Here is a 19,593-nt window from a genome sequence, read left to right on the forward strand (position 1 = left end):
AAATACAATCACTGATTACTTTTTAAATTTTGCAATTAATTTTTTTATTTTTTTTGCAATTTCATAATGGTTATCTTAATTGTTTTTTTTTCCAAAGCAGGATTTGGTGTCAAGAACCACTGATTTACAATTAATCAACTCACAAAGTAAAATAAATGCACACGGATGAACAAATTCTAATGTTGAAACAATATGGCTGAGTTTAACAGGAGCAAAATGAAGGTCCGTTGACTTTTCAAGCCTGGCTGGTCCTCGTAGTTTAATATTAGCGCCACACTCGGGGGGGGGGGGGGCACATACAATGAGTTAAGTTAAAAAAAAAAAAAAGCTCAGGCACCCAATTGAGTTGAGGTCCAAAGTTCTTGCCGAGCTTCAGTTTTTCCACTTTAGTTCTCCAGATCACATAAAACCAATTTGAAAAAAACACATCGCGCGTTATTCGCTTTTGGCAATGCTAACAACGAGCTTCAGCGTCACTCTCTTGCTCCCCCTACTGGGAGTTCGGTGTGTTGCGCAGGATGGCGGTCCGAACGGAAACGCCAAGGGATGCGTTTGCGGCTATCCGGGGATCCCCGGGACCCCGGGCAGAACGGGGCCCCCGGAAGAGACGGCAGGGACGGACTGCGAGGCAACAAAGGGGACATGGGTGAGTGATCCAAGTATGAAGTTGTTGTTGGCCGCTGCGTTTCTGACACTTTGTCTCCCCCGTAAGGTGGAATCGGTGCAGTAGGACCAGTGGGAAAGGATGGACAAAAGGGAGACATAGGGCCGCCTGGTAAGTATTTATTTATTTATTTTGAGGGCGGGGGCAGGGGGGAGGGGAGGGGGGGGAGACTATGCAAACTTGGCACGGGCTGAGATTCGAACACAAAACTTCAGATTTTTATTTATTTATTTTATGTCTAGCTGCACCTGGTCCTGTGGGGCTCAAGGGGAAAAGGGGGGACAATGGAGACCAAGGACCACCTGGTAAAATGGGCCCACGTGGAATCGAAGGCCCCATCGGTCCGAAAGGAAATAAAGGCGAGCTTGGGGTACCCGGAACCCAAGGACCCAAAGGTGAAGAGGGATTTTCTGGACCACAAGGTCAGAAGGGAGAAACGGGTCTTCGTGGAGATCGAGGAATTCAGGGGCCAATGGGTCTTCCGGGTAGGTTGGGGTCTAAAGGGGAAGTGGGCGCTCCGGGTACAAATGGCGGGGTGGGTCACAGAGGTGACAGGGGGTCTCGAGGAGACAAGGGTGACAAAGGCGAGCAGGGAGATGCTTGGGTCATCTCCAAAAGCGCTTTCTCCGTGGGACTCACCGCACAGAGCAAACTCCCGACGGCTCATACGCCCATCCGGTTTGACAAGATTATTTACAACCAACAAAACCATTATGATCCCCAAACCGGAAGGTTCACATGCTCGGCAGCCGGCGCATACTTTTTCACCTATCACATCACCGTCTTCTCCAGGAATGTGAAAGTGGCCCTGGTGAAGAACGGGGCCAAGGTGCTTCACACCACAGACAGCTACCAAAGTGGCGAGGACCAGGCGGCCGGGGCCACCGTGCTGCAGCTGGAGCCCGGAGACAAAGTGTGGCTGCAAGTCGTCGGGGGCGAACTTTTTAACGGGCTCTTTGCTGATGAAGATGATGACACCACCTTCTCCGGGTTCCTCATTTTTGGGGCCTAGTTTTGAGTGGAGGAGTTTGTCCTGAATAATGTAAGTAAGCATCATGGTTTGCATCAACTTTCACCTTCAACCTGCAAATTTTGATGTTCATGTTCTCCCTGCAATTTTTTTCACAATGCTGTGTTAAGCTTTACGCAGGTGATATGGTTGCTGATGTACATTTTGATCAATTACGTTTGCCTTACAGTACCAAAGCAATATAAAACTTGTATCTTTTAAACCCCATAAAATGTTTTTACTATTTTGAGAGGTCGTATATTCCCTATTGTCATGTTGAGCTGAACATATTTTGGTCTGTTTAGTTTTTTTTTAATGGACTACCCGCCGTTGTATATAGGATCCCCATGAATGTATCTCAAACGATGACTGTACTCCTAATAATAAAGCATTTAAATGTTGCTTCTTTTCTCCTTGCTTTTTGGGATGGGCAAGCATGAAAACCCGTGAAACAATTTGACGGGGAAAAAAACGCACCAACTGGAAGGTCCAGTCTTTTGACTGAGCTTTATTTCCTCGGAGCAGGAAAGAGGCGTGATTGCTACACCACCAGCCAGCGTGTGATTGGACGACAGCGACACGGTCACGTGCCGATCAGCTAATCAAATTCCGAAAGGATTTTTTCGACTCCGCCCCACCTTTTCACTTCATTTGCTCGCTTTAGTAAGAAGAGGGCGCGACTTTCCATATCATCCAAAGCGTGGTTGGCCTTTTGCGTGACAGTCAAGCGGCGGTCAACCAATCGAATCCCTGCAGGCTCTCCTCAGCCCCTCCCTCTTTTTGGAGACAACTGCAACAAGTGCATTAAGATGCTCTTCGTCCTCTTCGAGACGTACTTGTTTTAAACAGTAGTTTTCGCTGCCATACGAAACAGGTTTCCTCCACCACCAACCCGAAATACTTTTAATCACTTCAACTTTGCGTTTTAGGCACTTATATCGTCTCGCAAAGTCGAATTTAAGGAACTTGTTGGCGCGACTGAAGTTTATTGGCGAGTGCTCGTCAGCTAGCATTAGTTGCTACTGCTAGCCCCGGTTTTTTGTTTTTTTTCGAGGAGCCGGAAAAATGTAGAAACTATTTATTTTCTTTTTTTAAATTGCATTGTTTTCTTTTTAAGTGACTCCCACTCGATATGGACGAGGGGAGCGACGCTTCAGAGAAAGCCCGGCTACTTTTCTATGGCTAAAAAGGGTCAGGAGGGGGAACATCAAAGACTATGAGTACGGTAAGTCTTCCATTTTGTGTTTCTAACAGAACTTTTTAGTTGAATTTGTGTTACCGCAGTTATCTTCGCGACATCATTGCGACTCCTGTGTTCATTCATGTGTGTGTGTGTGGGGGGGGGGGGTAATGGTGCATTACAGTCCTGGTTGTTATAGTGATGTGGGAGGGGGTGGGAGGTAGTGTAAGGGTGCTTACAAAGAGCTTTATAGGCCAAAAGAAAGTGAATCAATGGCAGAAAGAACGAGGCACTTTGGCTCCAGTTCTTTACTGGTCTGAGTGTAGTGTTAATCCCTTTTCTTGCATTCAATAGCCCCACCGAAAAACAAAACAAAATGAATACATTTTAGAGAAGACAGTCATACAATAATAGCATTAATAATAGCTTCGATTTATAGTGCCTTTCAAGTGACCCGAGGATGCTTAACAATAACTCATGAGGATAGTTAAAATGAGTTAAAATTCGCTATGTCATGAAAGCTGCTTCTTGTGTGGGGGGGGGGGGGGGGTATGAAAGAGAAAGCATGATGGTAAACCTTTCAAGATGATGCACAGAAAGGTCCGGACCACTTTTGGCAGTGGTGGAAGTTCAGATCAGCTGGTAACGGCCCGTTGCCCAATTTAAGGTACGGTAAGTAGAGTACTTTAAAAGATGAGAGTATTTATCACTGTCATAATTTTTAAAAAATCAATTAAAATCATTCATAGTAAAGTATAATTGGTATGCAAAACAGATTATACGCAACGTCCACTTCCTGTCGTCTACTTTCTCTTTCATAATTGTTTGCCGCTCATGAATTTGAATTGTATCAGCTCCTTCAACGGGTTCAAATTTCATAGTAGGTGTTTTTTTATTTTTAAAGCCGGCCTCAGTATCGGTGTTGATTCTTGACAGGGCTCGTCCGTGTATTGTATTAAATTCCCCGGTTGTCTGTCGCTATGACAGCGGATCAGTTGCACGCTGTTTTGCGCCGTCCGTGCGCGAGCACAGACATCCCTCCACGGTGCAGGCCAAGCTTCCCACGCTCTCTGCGTGGTAGGGGGGCGGGGACTTCTGCCATTCACCTTCCTGATGGCACATCCTGAAATGGGGAAGTCCACGTCAAAGTAAAAAAAAGCGGCTTTGTAAAACATTTCGTCACTGCACACGGAACATGTCAAGTAACCGTTCAACATTCTTAACCGTGGAAGGATGTAAAGTACCTTCCTAACAAGCAGGAAAGTAAAACCACTTACCCTTTCCTATCTGATGTTGGCTTGGTAAAGGGGAGTTTGAAACGATGAATTGAATAACTCGAGACCCTGTCTTTCAAAGCCGCACATTCATAGTCACAGATACTACAGTGTGGAACTTGAGTGACAGAACTTGACATTGCGGTGTACTTTTTTTGGTTTGTTTTTTAAAGGTATGTTGAGTTACCGTTGCAGGACGGGCTTCTGTCCAGCTTCTGTTTTTATGCTATTGCTAGTTCATAATAAATTTTTCTGTGCTGGTCTCACTGAAAAACATCACTTTCGTTATGGGCACTATTGGAGGTAGCTAAAGCCTTTCTCTTAATATTTACCCCCCGCGCCCTCCCCGCCCCCAAAGATTGAGCCCCCAGTCCCAAGTCCCGACCCCCACCTTACTGGCTGCAACCTGGTGGGCCGCTTGCAAGCTTTGGAGTGTCACTCGAAGTCAGCGCCGAATAGCCCGCTTGTCTGCCTGATTAGGCTATCATGTGTAGATGAAACCACACTCGACAGCAAAGCTGTGCTAATCACTTTAGCAATGGCATGGAAGCGGAATATCACACACACACACACACACATACACACACACACACAGAGGACTTGTGCAGCGTGTTAGGATGAGCTGACTCTTAGCATCTGCTAATTGGTCTTGAGCGTTTTGAATGTTTCTTCAAGCGAGCTTTGCACACCCAATCAAAAAAAAACAACCGCTAACAAGTCAACAGTATTTATAGAGCACTTTCAAACAGCCATCGCTGCATACAAAGTGCTGCACATGGAGCAATTTAACATGCACAATAAACAGTAAGACAAATCGGTAATAAAGGCGGTAGAAAACCAAGAACAAATTTCAGGAGGGTTTTGAAGATGGGCAGCGAGGAGGCTTGCCGAATGTTCAGTTGGGTGGTCATTCCAGAGACAGGGCAGCATGATGTCTTTGATCCACTGGTGAAAAGGACACTTTGATTCGCTCCTCTTTCGGCTATAAAGACAGCACAATTGTCTGTGTCTCATGTGTCGTCTTGTTTTATTTTCTTTTTTTCTTTTTTTTTTTTTTTAACTTTTGCTTTTGATGGCGGCGCGGACACCCGCAGCGGCTCCTCTTGTTTTATGTTGAGAGGGAAGAAATTTCATCTGGGCTGTATGTTACACATGCATACAGCACATTTGACAAAGTTGTATTCAATATATGTATAGATATGAGAAGAAAAAATAAAATGTACTAAATTGAATATGATTGTTCTGAACCTGTGATTTTATTCCAGGAATATTTTATTTTTGTAATTCCCCCACACTTGTGTTGACATGGTTGAAATGTTGTGACTGATGATAATTTTTCGTCATAACAATCACAATCTTGAACTGATTGTGAAAATGAATTCCCATCCAGTTCAAATGAATGTACATTTTACATGGATTTGACAGAAACATATTTATGGAGAACGATTACAAAATAACTTGACAATTTAAATGAAATATAAGATACACGTTACCAAAACAAATTAGAAGAATATCATTTTTAGTGGACATGCAGCAAAGAAAAAAATTATGAGTTCACACAAAAAAAAGTAAAAATAAAATATTGTTTTAGTAGCTTTTAAAAACAATATTTCCACATATTTATTTATTTACGCAATTGACTAACCCTGACGGATCATAATTGAGTACTGTGAATTCAACCAGGGCGTTATTATTTTCTTCTTACATTTTCCAGTCCATCATAATAACTCGACAATTGGGGTTTGGTTTCAAAATAAACGTAGAAGAAATGTTTTGTGATTAATTATTTTGATACGAGTACCCGATGCAAAATTGCCTCACTCAATGAATATTACTGCCCCGTACTGAATAATTTATTTCTGCCTTCTTTGTGTATTACGTCTGTATTTTACTGCCCCGGGTGTCCAAGGCGCACACACCAGAACTGATTATTGGCATTTGCATTCATTTGAATGGCAAATGACAATTTGCGTGATCACTGAACGACAAGACGACAAGTATGTCGTCCGGTACCTTCATGATGCTGAGAAAGGCTCAGGAAAAAGCGATGGAAAACGATAAGCGCCCATTTTCCCATGATCCGCCCTTGTCTGGAGGCCCTGGGCTCTAATGCTCAGCTCTTTCCGCTCTTAATGAATTTGATCCCCGGCCCGAGGCGAGAGACATACCTCTGCAGAGGTGACCTCCGTCTCAGAGTTTACTTGTGGCTTGCTTTTTTTTTTCCTCCCATTTTTCCCCCCCGTCGCTATAGATATCAGATTGTTGGGGGCATTTTATATTTTATAGCTTAACAAGAAGGGACTCGGTGATGGACGTGTTCCGCTCGGTTGCTCCCGAACCAAGTGTGCATGTGGTCCCCCCCCCCCCAGTGCGTGCATGTTTACATATCTGCATGCATGTTCATCCTTGTCTCCAGGAGTCTAATCTGAGGCTGGCTCCAGCTGGCTGCGTGAACCTGACGGGAGGGGTGCTGGAGGGTGGGAAAGGGAATTGGGCGTGCGACTCCTCCCTGAGCTCTTCATTAACTCAAGACCAGGACCTCGGCAAAGAAAAGCAGCATGCAAAAAAACAAAGCAAATGCGCCAGAGTGCGCATGTATATTAAGAAGAAATAAAAAATGGTCACATAATCATTATATTGTAGTAATCTTACATTCTAATCCCGTTTTTAAAAAAAAGACGTAATATTTTGCATATTCTTTTTATTAGTTAAAAAAACGACGTAATATTTTGCATATTATTTTTAGTAATTTTATTATCACATACTCAAAATCCTTACCTTGAATATTTGTTTGGGGAAAAAAAACGGTAAAATATATTTTTTTCAAGAAAGTCAAACTATTCTCATATCCCCTTGTTCTCATTATCGTACTACTTATTCTTGTAAAATTTCCAACTTATTTGGGTTTTTATTCCCCCCCCCTTTTTTTTCTTGTAAAATCCCAATTTAATTATTGTATATTTCCTATGATGTCGGTACGGTGGGCGACTGGTTAGCACGTCCGCCTCACAGTGTAGAGGTGCCAATTTCGATTTTGACTCCGGCCTTCCTGTGTGGAGTTTGCGTGTTCCGTGCCTGCGTGGGTTTTCTCCGGGTACTGCGGTTTCTTCCCACATTCCAAAAACATGCATAGCAGGTTGATGCACCACGCGAAATTGTCTCTGGGCGTGAACGTGCGTGTGGATGGTGGTTTGCCTGTGTGTCCTGTGATTGGTTGGCAACCGGTTCAGGGTGTACCCCGCCTACTGCCTAAAAATAACTGGGATAGGCTCCAGCACGCCCGCAACCCTCGTGAGGAGAAGCGGATTTGGAAATTGAATGACGGATGGATATTTCCCTTGTTTTCCTTTTCCTCAGCGTGTCCCAAAAGTATATTTTCCTGAATAATTGTTGGGGTGCCTCAAATGCCCTCTCGAGTAATTTTTGGGGTGCCAAATGCGGGCTTTTGGGGCACCGAGGTGTTGAGGGTCTGTCCCGGGATCCAAATCCAAGAAAACAAGCCCAGTTGACTTGTTGACATTCCTGGCCTATCTCCTGGCTCCTATCTCCTGTCCCTCTCCCGCCTTTCGAAAGCGGAGAGGAAAACAGATCCCGCTGCTCTTCGTCACTCCTCGGCGTCGGCACAAGACGACAATTGAGAGGGCAGTTTTGAAAGTGGCGCATTGTTCCTGGGAAGCGGGGTGCTTACTGTCAGTCGGCGGGCGGCGCTCGGCAGAGACGGCGCCGTGCTCATTGCCAGGGGTGACGGAGGAGTCATCCGGACCTGTGATGCGGCTCTTGTAGTGGACGCGAGGTTTTCCTGGCTCCGATTGAGGCAAGCGTGCGTGCCTCACCGTTGTTGTTTAACGTTTTCTTACTAGGAATTCATATTGCACCTGGAGGTAAAAAGATGTTTAATTTTGCTAAATGTGTTCCTTTTAAATGGCACTTGAACATTGTCTTGAGTAATTTAGTCACAACAGAAATATTCTGACTTTGATGCCAATATCGTGAAGCCACAGACTTTAATTCAACAAAAATATGTGGTCTGTTTTAGCATTTTGGGGGCTTCACAATACCGTGTGATGCTTAACTCTTTGTTTTAGGTGTCAGATTTATGCAGTCATCTTAAACTGGGAGTTGTGGATTGTACATTTAGCCTATTTTATGATGAAATGAATAGAGTTACTAAAAGTGTGAGTATTGTGGTTCTTTTCTTGCAAGGGTGTCAAACTCATTTTTGGCGCGCGCCACATTTTAGTTAGCGTTTCACTTGGAGGGCCGTTATGACTGAAACCATATAAAGAAGCCAGAAATAACCATTGATTCAACTATTGTTTGTTCCTACCATGAGGGCTTAGATAACAAGAAAATGCTTAGAATATAGCTTTTATTTATTACGTATGAGAAGTAAAAATTTTGGTAGACATTTTAGACAGGATCACGCAACTTGACATGTTTGAGCTTCTTTCGTGGGCCGCATAAAATGATGTGGCGGGCCAGATCTGGCCCCCGTGGCCTTGTGTTTGACACCCATGTTCTATCGCGTCACTCTTCGAAGAAATTTCTGAATGTTTTTGCAGCACCAGCCACGCCGAGTGAACGCCATTGCCGCTACAAAATGGCACCCCAACCAAAAGTTATATGCCGGAGAAACCCGTGGACAAAAAAACCAAAACAAAACCTGTGTAGTGCGTCAAAGGGCGATGTTTGTGAAATTGCCATTAACGTGCCGGAAGCATGGCAATTTATCGCATTAATCACAACGGATTAGCATTTTTCATCGCTTAGTCATGCTCGGAGAGTTCCGCTTCAAAGGGCCAGCTGCGTTCACTGCCCACTGTGACTCACACACACACACACTTACACACACGCGCACAATAGAAGACCCCAACCTGGGCCTCCTCGGCTCCCCTCTGACATTCAAATCATGTTGGACGTCATGTTCCAAGTGATGGTCATGCTAGTCTTTTATTTACCCGCAAGTCATCCAGTGTATTACATTATCTGTGCGAGTGTGTTGATTTCCCAAATGCTCGCTCAATACTTGCTACTGCAGTAGCTGCAACACAAGTGGGAGGGGAGAAAAAATAGCATTGCTTCATTGCTGGGCTTATTCTTCAATTTTTAGATGGTAAAAAAGTTATTCAGGGAGTGTTTTTTTTTTAAATAGCGTGTAGACGCCTGCCTCTGGATGTGAGTTGACATTATCAAGTGGATCTTTTGTTTGCGGTCTATTTCCGTCAACGTGTTGGTCGGGCAGTTGTGAACTTGGCAGCGCTTCTTATTTGTATCATACCTCCCCCGCGCCGATTTTGCGCCACCCATGACTTTACGGCTTGGCACGGCCAAGCTCCGCTCATTTTTAAACGTCTTGACTGACGACACGGAAGCAAGAAGTTGGCTTCTGATAAGCGGCGGCGCGTTTCTCCAATTATGTTGCGGGCGTGGTGACTGGAGGACTTGTTGCCGGGTCTGTTAACTCATTCACTCTCAAAGACGTTTTTAAACATCTTTTCAGACTTGGTCCAGAATTGGCTGGTACTGAATGAGTTTTATATGGTTTTGAGAAAAAAAAAGTTAGGAGACGCCATAGAACTTAGAGCTAGAAGACACTTGGGAATTGTTTTGAATTGTGAAAAAATTGCAAAATTCACCTTAAAAAATTGCAATTGACATGATGCAAAAGCGTTTGATTGTGTAGGTGGGGCGAGACTAGTCTTATGTAAGGATGTCTCAAGTATGGCTCTGGAGCTTTACCCAGTCAAGCAGATAATATAATGGTTGTATTTGTCTTGTAAATAAGAACCGGTGGTACCGTATGTTATTAACTCATTCAGTACCAGCCAATTCGAGAACCAAGTCCGAAAAGACGTTTAAAAACGTCTTTGGGAGTGAATGTGTTTTAAAAAAAACAAAACCTAAAAAGTCATAAAAGTTTGTATTTTCTTGTGCAGGCAGAACCAAAGGACAGAGTCTCGTCTATCAGCGAAGACTCTTTCCCTCGCCTCTCCTCCGCCGGCATCGTGGACCCTGCGATCCGGAGTCGCCCCTTCAGCGACTCGTACCTGTTCCACGGTCAATCCGAGAGGAGCCTCGCACCGTACCTGCAGCCCGTCACCGTGGGCCCCGCCGCCACGGACGAGGGCCACCCGAACGGCGTGGGCGACTCCTCCTCCGGGAAGCCCAGTTCTTCAAGAATCATGAGGCTGTTCTCCAGCTCCAGGAAGGGCTCCTTTGCCGCGACCGACAGTCCCGCCGCTCTCCCCGTGCTCGGCATGGTGGACTCTTTTAAAAAGCTGCGCACCTCCGTGCTTCACGGCATTCAGACTCGAGGCGCAAGTGGACTAGCGCCCTCGTCGAGTCGCGAAGCGGAGAACGGGCACACCCTCAGCGCCGCCGCCGCCGAGTACCCGTCGAAAGGAAATTTGACGGCGAGTCGCTACGACTCTGATATCGACGAAGACGAGGACGTCGCAGAGGGCCTCCAACGCAATTCCCGCTTCTCCCGAAGTATGAGGAAAGCGTACGGAGCGGGACGCATCACCATGTCGGACATGGACGAGGAGAGCCACGCGGCAGGTTGCACCGACCACAAGAAAGCAAAGATCAACGGGCAAGCGGAAAACGCATCGAATGCGACCGTGCTGAGTCGACTGAGCAAGAGCGCGGATAACCTTCAGGTTTTTAAAATCCCGTTCCGCCGCAAGGCCCCCACGCCGTCCCCTCAGCCAACCCCCCAGAGGACTACAACGTCAAACGGGACTCCGAATATCCAAAGAACCTCCAGCGCCTCCTCGGTGGACCTCGGCAGTCTCAGGAGGAGCCCGGTAAGAGTGAAGGGACAAATGCTGAAGTTGATGGGCAGCATTACCGACGTGAACGTCTTGCGCCGGCCGAGTGACTCCCCCTCGCCGGGACCCCCCGTTCCCATGTCGCCCCTAAGCCGTCTCCACGACGACTACTCCCGACGCGTCCCTTGCCGGAGCACGAGCGAACGAAGGCGCCGACCCTCACCCGTCAGACCTCGGGTCCTGTCGGCCGGGCACACGCCGCTGGTTCACGCCCCGCTGGTTCACGCACCACCGAAAGAGGACGTTGCCACGCTCCAGCATCAGGTTTCTACGGAAGACGGATCCCTGGAGATTATCAACTGCGGTTTTGTGTCGGAAGACCAGTTGCCTCCTGATGATCGAAAAGCCGAGCCGCAAAATGAGGTAAGCTGGGAGATGTTTCATTAGGTACACGGAGCTCCTGACCATTTCGGGCAACTCACTTAACTCATTCACTCCCAAAGACGTTTTTAAACGTCTTTTCAGACTTGGTCTAGAATTGGCTGGGACTGAATGAGAAACCGCCATTCTTGCTCACATTCACAACTCCGGCCCGTTTGCCGTATTTGATCAAGCTCGAGACCAGCAGCGCACCAAATGACGTGCTTAATATGCACATTCACAAACCCTTCATGAGTGAAAAATAATTGTATTTTTTGCAAATTCAAGATATTGAAAAAAACCCCCATATTTATTACAAGTAGGATTGTTCTGGTGTCACTGTCATATGCGCATTCTGTCTGCTGTTTGTCCTCCATGTGATGTATTGACTCGCGCCGGGGTCACATGCTGGACCCGGCTGTCCTGCCCTCGAAGGAACAGGCCCGGTTAATGATTAGGCTTTGTTTATGATTAGCAGCCATTTGCGCAAATGGGCAAAAATTGTGGGTGGGCAGGTCCAAACGAGCGCTTGGCTTCGACAACTCAGTCCAGCGCGGCAGCACAAAGTCCAGTAGCAGTGCACTTGAGTCCTTGCTGAGCGAGTTCAAATCTCTGGGTCTGTAAAGTAGCTTTTTTTTATTTTTGAATGTGTGTGTGTGTGTGTGGTTTTGAGGATGCTTCGGTGACTTTAAAAATCCGGCGGCTGGGTCCAGATACGGCCCTTCATGTGTTTCACAATGGTGCTTGCGCTCTGTGTGCCTTTCCGCTGTGTATGCGGCGGCGGTCCCGGTCCAGATCGGGAGAACCAAAAGGTGAGGTTTGATTGTTGCCAGCTGATCAGGTCAATATTTGCACGTGAAATGAAATATGGAATGATAGCGTTTCATTGCGGAATATTTGTGCTCTGCTTGATAGGAATTAGATTTTTTTTCCCCCTGGGAAACCTGATTATATTGATTCAAGTATTTTTGCGCATGATTCTCAATCCAATCAAAACTCTTCTTGGGCACGTTCGAGGGGCAGTTGCTCTGTTTCCGATGAACAGATGCACTCGATCCGCGCACAACATCAGCAGTCACCGATATTTTTGGTGTCACAGATCGGTTTCGCATGAATTTATGTTTTGACAGAACGGTATGGTCTGTTTGCCAACTATGTCACGCTTTGTTGTTTGTGCCCCCACACTATCAAGTTTTTTTTTCTTAGTTTTTTTCCTCAGTATACTTTCTGCAATGCCCTCACATGTAGAGAAGAAAAACCACGGTTGCATGTGCGCTTTTAGTTGAATAAACCCTAGCAGACTCATGTAGAAGTTGTGGTGGGCCGTTGCTCTCACACAGGCCCTCTCACAAAAAAAAAAAATTATGTATTTCAACATGTTTGAAGGTGCAGTAACTCATGTGGGCGGAGCCATGAAATTGTTGCTTTCCAGTGAGCCGTTGCCAACTTGGGGAAAAAAAGGGAGACAAAGACACTCCCATGATACATTATTGTGTTCCTTCTGCCCCAAATTTTAGTTTTGGTCGTAACCATTCCAGAAAATTTCGCATCTTAAATATGACGTTTGGAAACTGATGCAAGGCATTTCGTGCTTTTGCGAGCTTTTCCAACACAACTTAAGCAGATCAGGGTTGGTACCAGAGAATCACCTCTAGCGATAAACCGGATTTGTAGTAAGACTGCTAATATTGTCTCTTTAATACAGATTTCTTTTTCTTGGAGGGTGTCGGTTTCATCATTTGGCTTTTTCTCCTACAGACTGATCAATACATCATTTTTGTTCAATCGCTCCGTGCCAAATGTCCCACGGATCAACAGTTGGGGCCCACTGGACAACATCTCTGTACATTGCGGGTTATTGACCTGCCATTATTTTTTGTGATTTTTCAGGTCACGGCAGAAGAGCAAAGGGAGGAAGCGTTGCAACCGGATGCCGACTCGTCGGAAACCAGCAGCAGCACCTCTGCTCTCTCTCCGGTCTTCGTCCCGGAATCGCCCACGTCGCAGCCCACAGAAGCCACCGCCGTCAAATCCCGGCGACGGAGCGGGCGCCCGAGACCACGGCCCATCTCGGACTACGGGCAGCTCCTGTCCAGAAAGCACTGCATCCCCGAAGAGGTGGGCGAGGTGAACCCCGATGAAAGGACGCACCCGCTTCATCCGGAATGTATCGGGAACGGCGTGTGCGAGAGCGGCGACGAGTGCGGCGTGAACGGGAACGTGCCAGGCAAGCGGCAACAGCGTCCCATCTCTGTCATGGGGGTGGAGAACTTGTACACCCCCGACGTCGATGAGGACCAACTTCCTTCTGTACGTTTCTCTTATTTGAATATGTCAAAGAGGCTGTGTTCTCAATCACTCCTTTTTTCTCTTTCTTTCTTGGCTCAAAATGCGGCAGATTTATTATTTTCATTCAATTCATTAGCACAGGTGCGTATGTCTGCCCACCAAAAACAAAAAGGTATAGTTGTATAGGTTATCCCAGGGGTCTGCAACCCAAAATGTTGAAAGAGGCATGTAGGACAAACTAAAACAAAAAACAAATGTTTGCAGCCGCAAAAAAATAAAAGCCTTCTATAAAACGTACAATGAAAGAAACACTATATAGTATATAGAGCTATATTAGCCTACTATCAAAATCTTTTTCTATTTTCAAATTTTTTTATAAAGCTCGGGGAGCCACTAGATGTCGGTAAAGAGCCGCATGCGGCTCGGGAGCCGTGTGTTGCAGACCCCCGGTTATCCCCTATTTAGTGCCCTAAATGTAGCCCAAAATGCATCTTGAAACCAACCGATGGCCCCCGAAAAAGTAATGATGCATTGTGCTGATACAGAAAAACAGTTTACCATTTGCGTGGTTTTGTTCGGCTTTCCCCGCACGAGACAAATTCATGAGTCGCTGTGTGAAAATCGCTCAAATAATAGAACAAAACATTGCACTTTTATATTTGATGTAACCCCTCATCTTGTGTTCCCCCGACAGCCTCTGTCACGGCCGCCCATTCCCTCCCACCAGGTCCCCCCCTACAAGGCAGTCTCAGCCAGGTTACGCGCCCCCACCCTCTCCCAGAGCACCCCCATCGGGCTGGACCGCGTAGGCAGGAGAAAACTGCACCGAGTGCTCAGCGGTAGGGAAAGTTGCATCGGGGATGAGAATGTGAATCAATGCCTTGAACTCCTCTTTTTTTTTTTTTTTTGCTCCGCAGACGGCGTGTCCAAAGTCTCGGCGGCGCTGGACGACAGCGTGAGCGAGGAAGAAGAGGAGGGGAGCTTCGACGAGCTCGCCGACGTCACGCCGTACCTGGAACCAGGCGTGGAGCTTTCCGTGCTCGTGGAGGTGAGCTCGCCGACGCTCTCACGTTGACTTTATGACATAAGGGTTGATCGCGGCCGCGGGGGCTTTGCGAGTGCGTCCCGCCCCCGAGAGGAGACGTGAGGATAAACCACGTGTTCGACATGTTTGGCAAGCCGGGCCGTAATCTTTCGTGTTCGACACGGTCTCATCGGCCTTGTCGTGTGCGTCGGCGCAGTGGATCAGCTCGGGCCACGCCGTGTACGCTGAGGCCCTGTGGGACCATGTGACCATGGAGGAGCAGGAGCTGGCCTTTAAGGCAGGCGACGTAATCCGCATCCTGGATGCCTCGCACAAGGACTGGTGGTGGGGCAGGGGGCCCGACAAGGAGGCCTGGTTCCCCTCAAGCTTTGTCCGGGTGAGTGCACTTCCTGACCCGCTTATTTGCACTCCACTTGTAAAACTGGCTTTACTCCAAACAAAAGCCAATCTTAACGCTGCGTGTGCGTGTGTGTGCGCGTGCATGTGTGTCCAAGTAAGTCTACCCACCCACTCAGGGTTCAACTGGTCTCTGTGACAACCAGTGTTGAGTGACAGTTGAGTTTTAATTAGCATCTTTTTTGATTGGCAGATAGACATTTGTTATGTAATTGCTTGCTGCTTGTTCAAAGATGCCAAGCAAGAGCTGGTTAAACGTTTCCCAAATTACATAAAGTTGCTCTGTGGCTTTTTTTTTTGTGTGCTTAAAGTTGTTCTCTTTTGTATTTTTTTAGATGCGCATGAAAACTGTCGAAAAAGCTTTTTAAATGTATGTGTGTGTATCTGTGTATAGTATGGTTATGCATACGTGCAATAGGTATGCATGCGTGTGTGTGTGTGTGTGTGAGAGAGAGAGAGATTTATTATTATTTTTTTAATATATCTATTAATAATACATTTTATTTATAAGCACCTTTCAAGACACCCAAGGACACTATTCTATGTTCCCGTCCACTTGTTTCAGGTGCGCGTGAACCAGGAAGACTCCAGCGCGGGGAGTGTGGAGAGCGTGGACGACCAGGAGGACCCGGCTCCCCGCGAAACGCACAGCAGTCAGCACAGGCAGCAGATGAGGACCAACGTGGTGCAGGAGATCATGAACACAGAACGCATCTACATCAAGCACCTGAAAGACATCTGCGAGGCAGGCATCGCCTTTTTCTTTATAAGCAGAATCAGTGTTGACAACTTTTTATTTTAAGGCAAGCGCTCAGCCTTTTACTCATATAAGCCGTCACGCTGGTCTTTTTCCTTCAAATCGTCGTCATCCTGCTTCAATGTTCAACTTTAGCTTCCAGCGCTCCCTGTAGGCCAGTGTCTGAACTGCTTCCAGACTTCAAAATGTGAGTATGTTCTTTCTCTGCAGGGTTACATCCGTCGGTGCCGCAAGCACCCGGAGATGTTCAACGAGCTCCAACTAAACACCATCTTCAGCAACATTGAGGACATCTACAAGTTCCAAAGGCAGTTCCTTCGCGACTTGGAGAAAAAGTACAACAAGGAGCAGCCTCATCTCAGCGAAATCGGCTCTTGCTTTCTCTTGCAGGTCAATACAGGCGATATTGGGTTTTGCTGGTAAAATTTTAGGATGACACTAAAATGTAGAGGACCTAACCTTTTTTGAGGCGAACCTAACTCTTTCATGCACCCTCTCGCTTTCTTTTGTCCCCCCCCAAAGGGCGAGGGATTTTCTATCTACTCTGAGTACTGCAACACCCACCCGGCGGCCTCTGCCGAACTGCAGCGCCTCATGAAGTCTGGCCGGTACAAGCACTTCTTTGAGTCCTGCCGCCTCCTGCAGCAGATGATTGACATCTCCATCGCCGGCTTCCTGCTCACTCCCGTGCAGAAGATCTGCAAATACCCTCTGCAGCTGGGGGAGCTGCTCAAGTACACCCCCAAAGACCACAGGTACTGCTCGACTCCTTACAGCGGAGGAATGGAATTTTTTTTAAAGGGGTCAGCTAAACGTGCCTCGACGCTTATCCCACGCATATCTTATCACTCACACAAACGCGTATATTACAGGATATGGGTCATCATTTTAGTACAAGAGGCTCCAGGGACATTAGTGGGTCACATGAATCACACAATAGGGCTCGAAATCACGTGTCAAGCTTCGCGATCGAAATACTTGAATGTATTGTTTGACATTGGTGAAGTGTGAACATAAATTAGCTGATTAGCAGTGACTCAAATGCAATGCAATTCCTGTGGGAAATGTTTAAATGGAATCAATGTGCTCTTGGGTCCAACTTTTTTATTGTCAATGATTTAAACATTGTGTAGGACGAAACTAAATTGAACTTAAAATGAGATGACTAAATCTACTCACCCTTAGACGCTTGAAGTCGTGTGTCATAGAAAATGGAGGCTTGCAGGGTTTTTTTTTTTCTTCCACATCTTTGACTGTCAGACAAGTATAAAAAGAAGTAAACTGTTGTCTAATAAATTAAAATAAGGTAAAGCCACTCACCTTTTGATCACGTGTAACGTAGACCCTACGGGTCAGTTTTGCCACTGCTTAATGACGTTTACTGCTTGAAATTGTGTCATCGGTGATCACGATTTGGAATTCACATCCTGTCCGCCTCCCTCAACTCAACCAGTGGTGGGTGCGTGCAGCAGTTTCTCAAACGTGCAGAAAGACGTTAGTAAAAAGGTGACTGGTAGCAAGGTCGCTTGCAAAAAAATATATCTGCACCTTCTAATATAACAAATGCACAAGTGCTATGAATACCTTAAATTATGTCTACTGTTGCTGAATTTGCAATCCACGTTCATCTAAGCCAGGGGTGTCAAAATAATTTTTTCTTGTGGGCGACATTTTAGTTGTCATTTTCTTTGGAGGGCCGTTATGAATTAGTCAAGAATAACTGTGGTTCGGTAACAAGAAAATGACTACAGTATCACTCTTATTTATTACAAATGAGAATTTGAGATTTTGGTAGCGATTTAAGCAAGCATCATGAAAGTTGCCATCTTTGATTTGCTTTTGCGGGCCACAAAAATGACGTGGCGGGCCAGATCTGGCCCCCGGGCCTAGAGTTTGACACCAGTGGTCTAGACATGTAACAACGTGGTGATGGGAGTTTTTCCTCAAGTTAAACTGATGTGATGCTTTGTGGCTTTGAACATCCCTGACTGAATCCACGTCAACTAGCATTTAGTAAAACTGAATAAGTAAATCTGCTCACCCAACTTAATTTGTGTTGCTGTTCCCGGTACTTGTAGGGACCACGGCGGTGTGAGCGATGCCTATGAGGCCATGAAGAATGTGGCAAGTCTGATCAACGAGAAGAAGCGGAGGCTGGAGAGCGTGGACGCCATCGCTCATTGGCAGGTGGCCATTCTCCGCTGGGAGGTGACGACCATGTTCGAAACTAAGCCAAACCGCCTGCCGATTGCTTTCGACTAAGACTGTGTCGTTGGTGGCGCAGGGACCTGACGTGCTGGTGCGAAGCTCCGAGTTGATCCACTCTGGGGAGCTGACTCGAATCCTCCGCCAGGGCAAAATGCAACAACGCAGCTTTTTCCTCTTCGACCACCAGCTGGTCTTCTGCAAAAAGGACGTCCTGCGCCGGGACCTCCTCCACTACCGAGGGCGGCTGGATATGGACCTCACCGAAGTGCTGGACATTCCCGACGGGCGGGACCCGGGCCTGGGTCTGACCCTGAGGAACGCCGTGCGCCTGCGCCACGCCGACACGCTTGAGTTTGTGTGCGTGCTGTGCTGTCGCAAGCTCCAGGACAAGGAGAGGTGGCTGCAGGCCTTCAGCAAGGAGAGGCAGCGGGTCAAGGAGGACCAGGAGATGGGTGAGCCTCCCACAACTGACACCTACACAACTTACTCCTACAACTGCTCAACTGCAGATTTTAACTGGGAAAAGTACATGTAGGGCCTGAATTAAAAATGGTGACTCTACCCACCGGTTAATTGTTTTGATTTCTCCATTGCTGCTGGTTCAAATATGCGCTCGACATGCTACTCCGCAACCCCTCCATGCATTCCTCGGCCCCTTCTACTTATTCTGCAGCATAATCCTGGCTGATCCCTTATACCCGCTGCCACCTGCTGGACAAATTGGACCTGATTTACAATGCAGACAAGTCTGATCCTTACTCAGTCAATGAAGATTAAAAATCCATAATTTCAATCAGTAAACCATATAATATCAAGGAACACGGTTAAGAATTTAGGTTGTCAATGCAGGTTAGGGCTTCTCATCGTGTTTTGATTCGTATGGTTTGTTTCCAGGAATAGAAATCAGTGAGGAGCAAAAGAAGCAGTCGATTGTGAACGCCAGAAGAGCAAAACAGGGCAAAATGAACAGTAAGCAAGCATAATATTCATGTTTGATTATTCATCAATATATTTGAGCTTTCCCCCCCCACCCCCCTTCTTCAATGTTCCTTCCAGCTGTGGGCTACTCCGGCTCCGTGCCCCCGCACCACCAAAACCTCCACCCGCTCCACCAGCGACACGTGACCATCCCCACCAGCGTCCCCCAGCAGCAGGTGTTCGCCCTGGCCGAGCCACCCAAGCGAAAGCCTTACCAGCTACTCTACAGCATCACCCGCAGCGCCTTTTTCAGGAAGTGAACCAGACATTCGTCCATTCCTTTGAATGTACTCGTTTGTGTGTGTTTTGTAACATGTTGTTGACTGTGCCTTGGATGAAGAAGGGGCAACTAGTGTTAAAATACCAACTGTTTTGTTCTGGTACCCCTCAACTGTGTCTCTGTGACAATGATGCCTCATCTGCTTTTATGTTGACTCGTATTTTATTTCACAAAGGCTGGACCCTTTTTGTTGTTGTTGTTGTTGTTTTTATTTGGACTTCTGCTGCTGAACACCCTTTTCTGTGAATAACATTGTAAATAAAACTCTTGTATTGAAAGACACGGTTCCAGGCTTTCTCCCTGGGGAGACATTTTGTGCC

The 19,593-nt window shown here is 46.6% G+C and overlaps 2 protein-coding genes across 5 annotated transcripts; both read left to right on the forward strand.

Moving 5' to 3' along the window:
• Window positions 1-67: 67 nt before the first annotated feature.
• c1qtnf9 (C1q and TNF related 9) lies at window positions 68-2,074 on the forward strand. Its single transcript, XM_052054545.1, is given in 4 exon segments — window positions 68-572; window positions 575-646; window positions 713-775; window positions 907-2,074. Coding segments are annotated over 4 exon segments (1,026 nt in total). The 5' UTR covers window positions 68-451; the 3' UTR covers window positions 1,677-2,074.
• On the forward strand, window positions 1,688-19,551 carry spata13 (spermatogenesis associated 13). Of its 4 annotated transcripts, XM_052054493.1 has the most exons (14): window positions 1,688-1,706; window positions 2,791-2,898; window positions 10,064-11,323; window positions 13,211-13,630; window positions 14,304-14,448; window positions 14,527-14,657; window positions 14,851-15,030; window positions 15,616-15,795; window positions 16,018-16,197; window positions 16,330-16,562; window positions 17,886-18,015; window positions 18,092-18,467; window positions 18,910-18,984; window positions 19,072-19,551. In XM_052054493.1, exons 2-14 carry the CDS (start codon window positions 2,890-2,892, stop codon window positions 19,251-19,253), a joined length of 3,501 nt encoding a protein of 1,166 aa, XP_051910453.1. In that variant the 5' UTR covers window positions 1,688-1,706; window positions 2,791-2,889; the 3' UTR covers window positions 19,254-19,551. The 4 variants fall into 4 exon arrangements, with proteins under 4 accessions (XP_051910453.1, XP_051910452.1, XP_051910454.1 ...); XM_052054492.1 differs by lacking the exon at window positions 1,688-1,706 and having other exon boundaries at window positions 2,437-2,898; XM_052054494.1 differs by lacking the exons at window positions 1,688-1,706; window positions 2,791-2,898 and adding an exon at window positions 7,692-7,947.
• The last annotated feature ends 42 nt before the right edge of the window (window positions 19,552-19,593 follow it).

Source organism: Hippocampus zosterae, chromosome 20, assembly GCF_025434085.1.
Source record: "Hippocampus zosterae strain Florida chromosome 20, ASM2543408v3, whole genome shotgun sequence".
NCBI classification, from domain to species: Eukaryota; Metazoa; Chordata; class Actinopteri; order Syngnathiformes; family Syngnathidae; genus Hippocampus; species Hippocampus zosterae.

Excerpts from the sequence above, each read along its gene's own strand:
- spata13 (XM_052054493.1), top strand. Across the intron at positions 11,324-13,210 it reads AAGCCGAGCCGCAAAATGAG|GTCACGGCAGAAGAGCAAAG; the intron begins GTAAGCTGGGAG and ends GTGATTTTTCAG. Across the intron at positions 13,631-14,303 it reads ATGAGGACCAACTTCCTTCT|CCTCTGTCACGGCCGCCCAT; the intron begins GTACGTTTCTCT and ends TTCCCCCGACAG.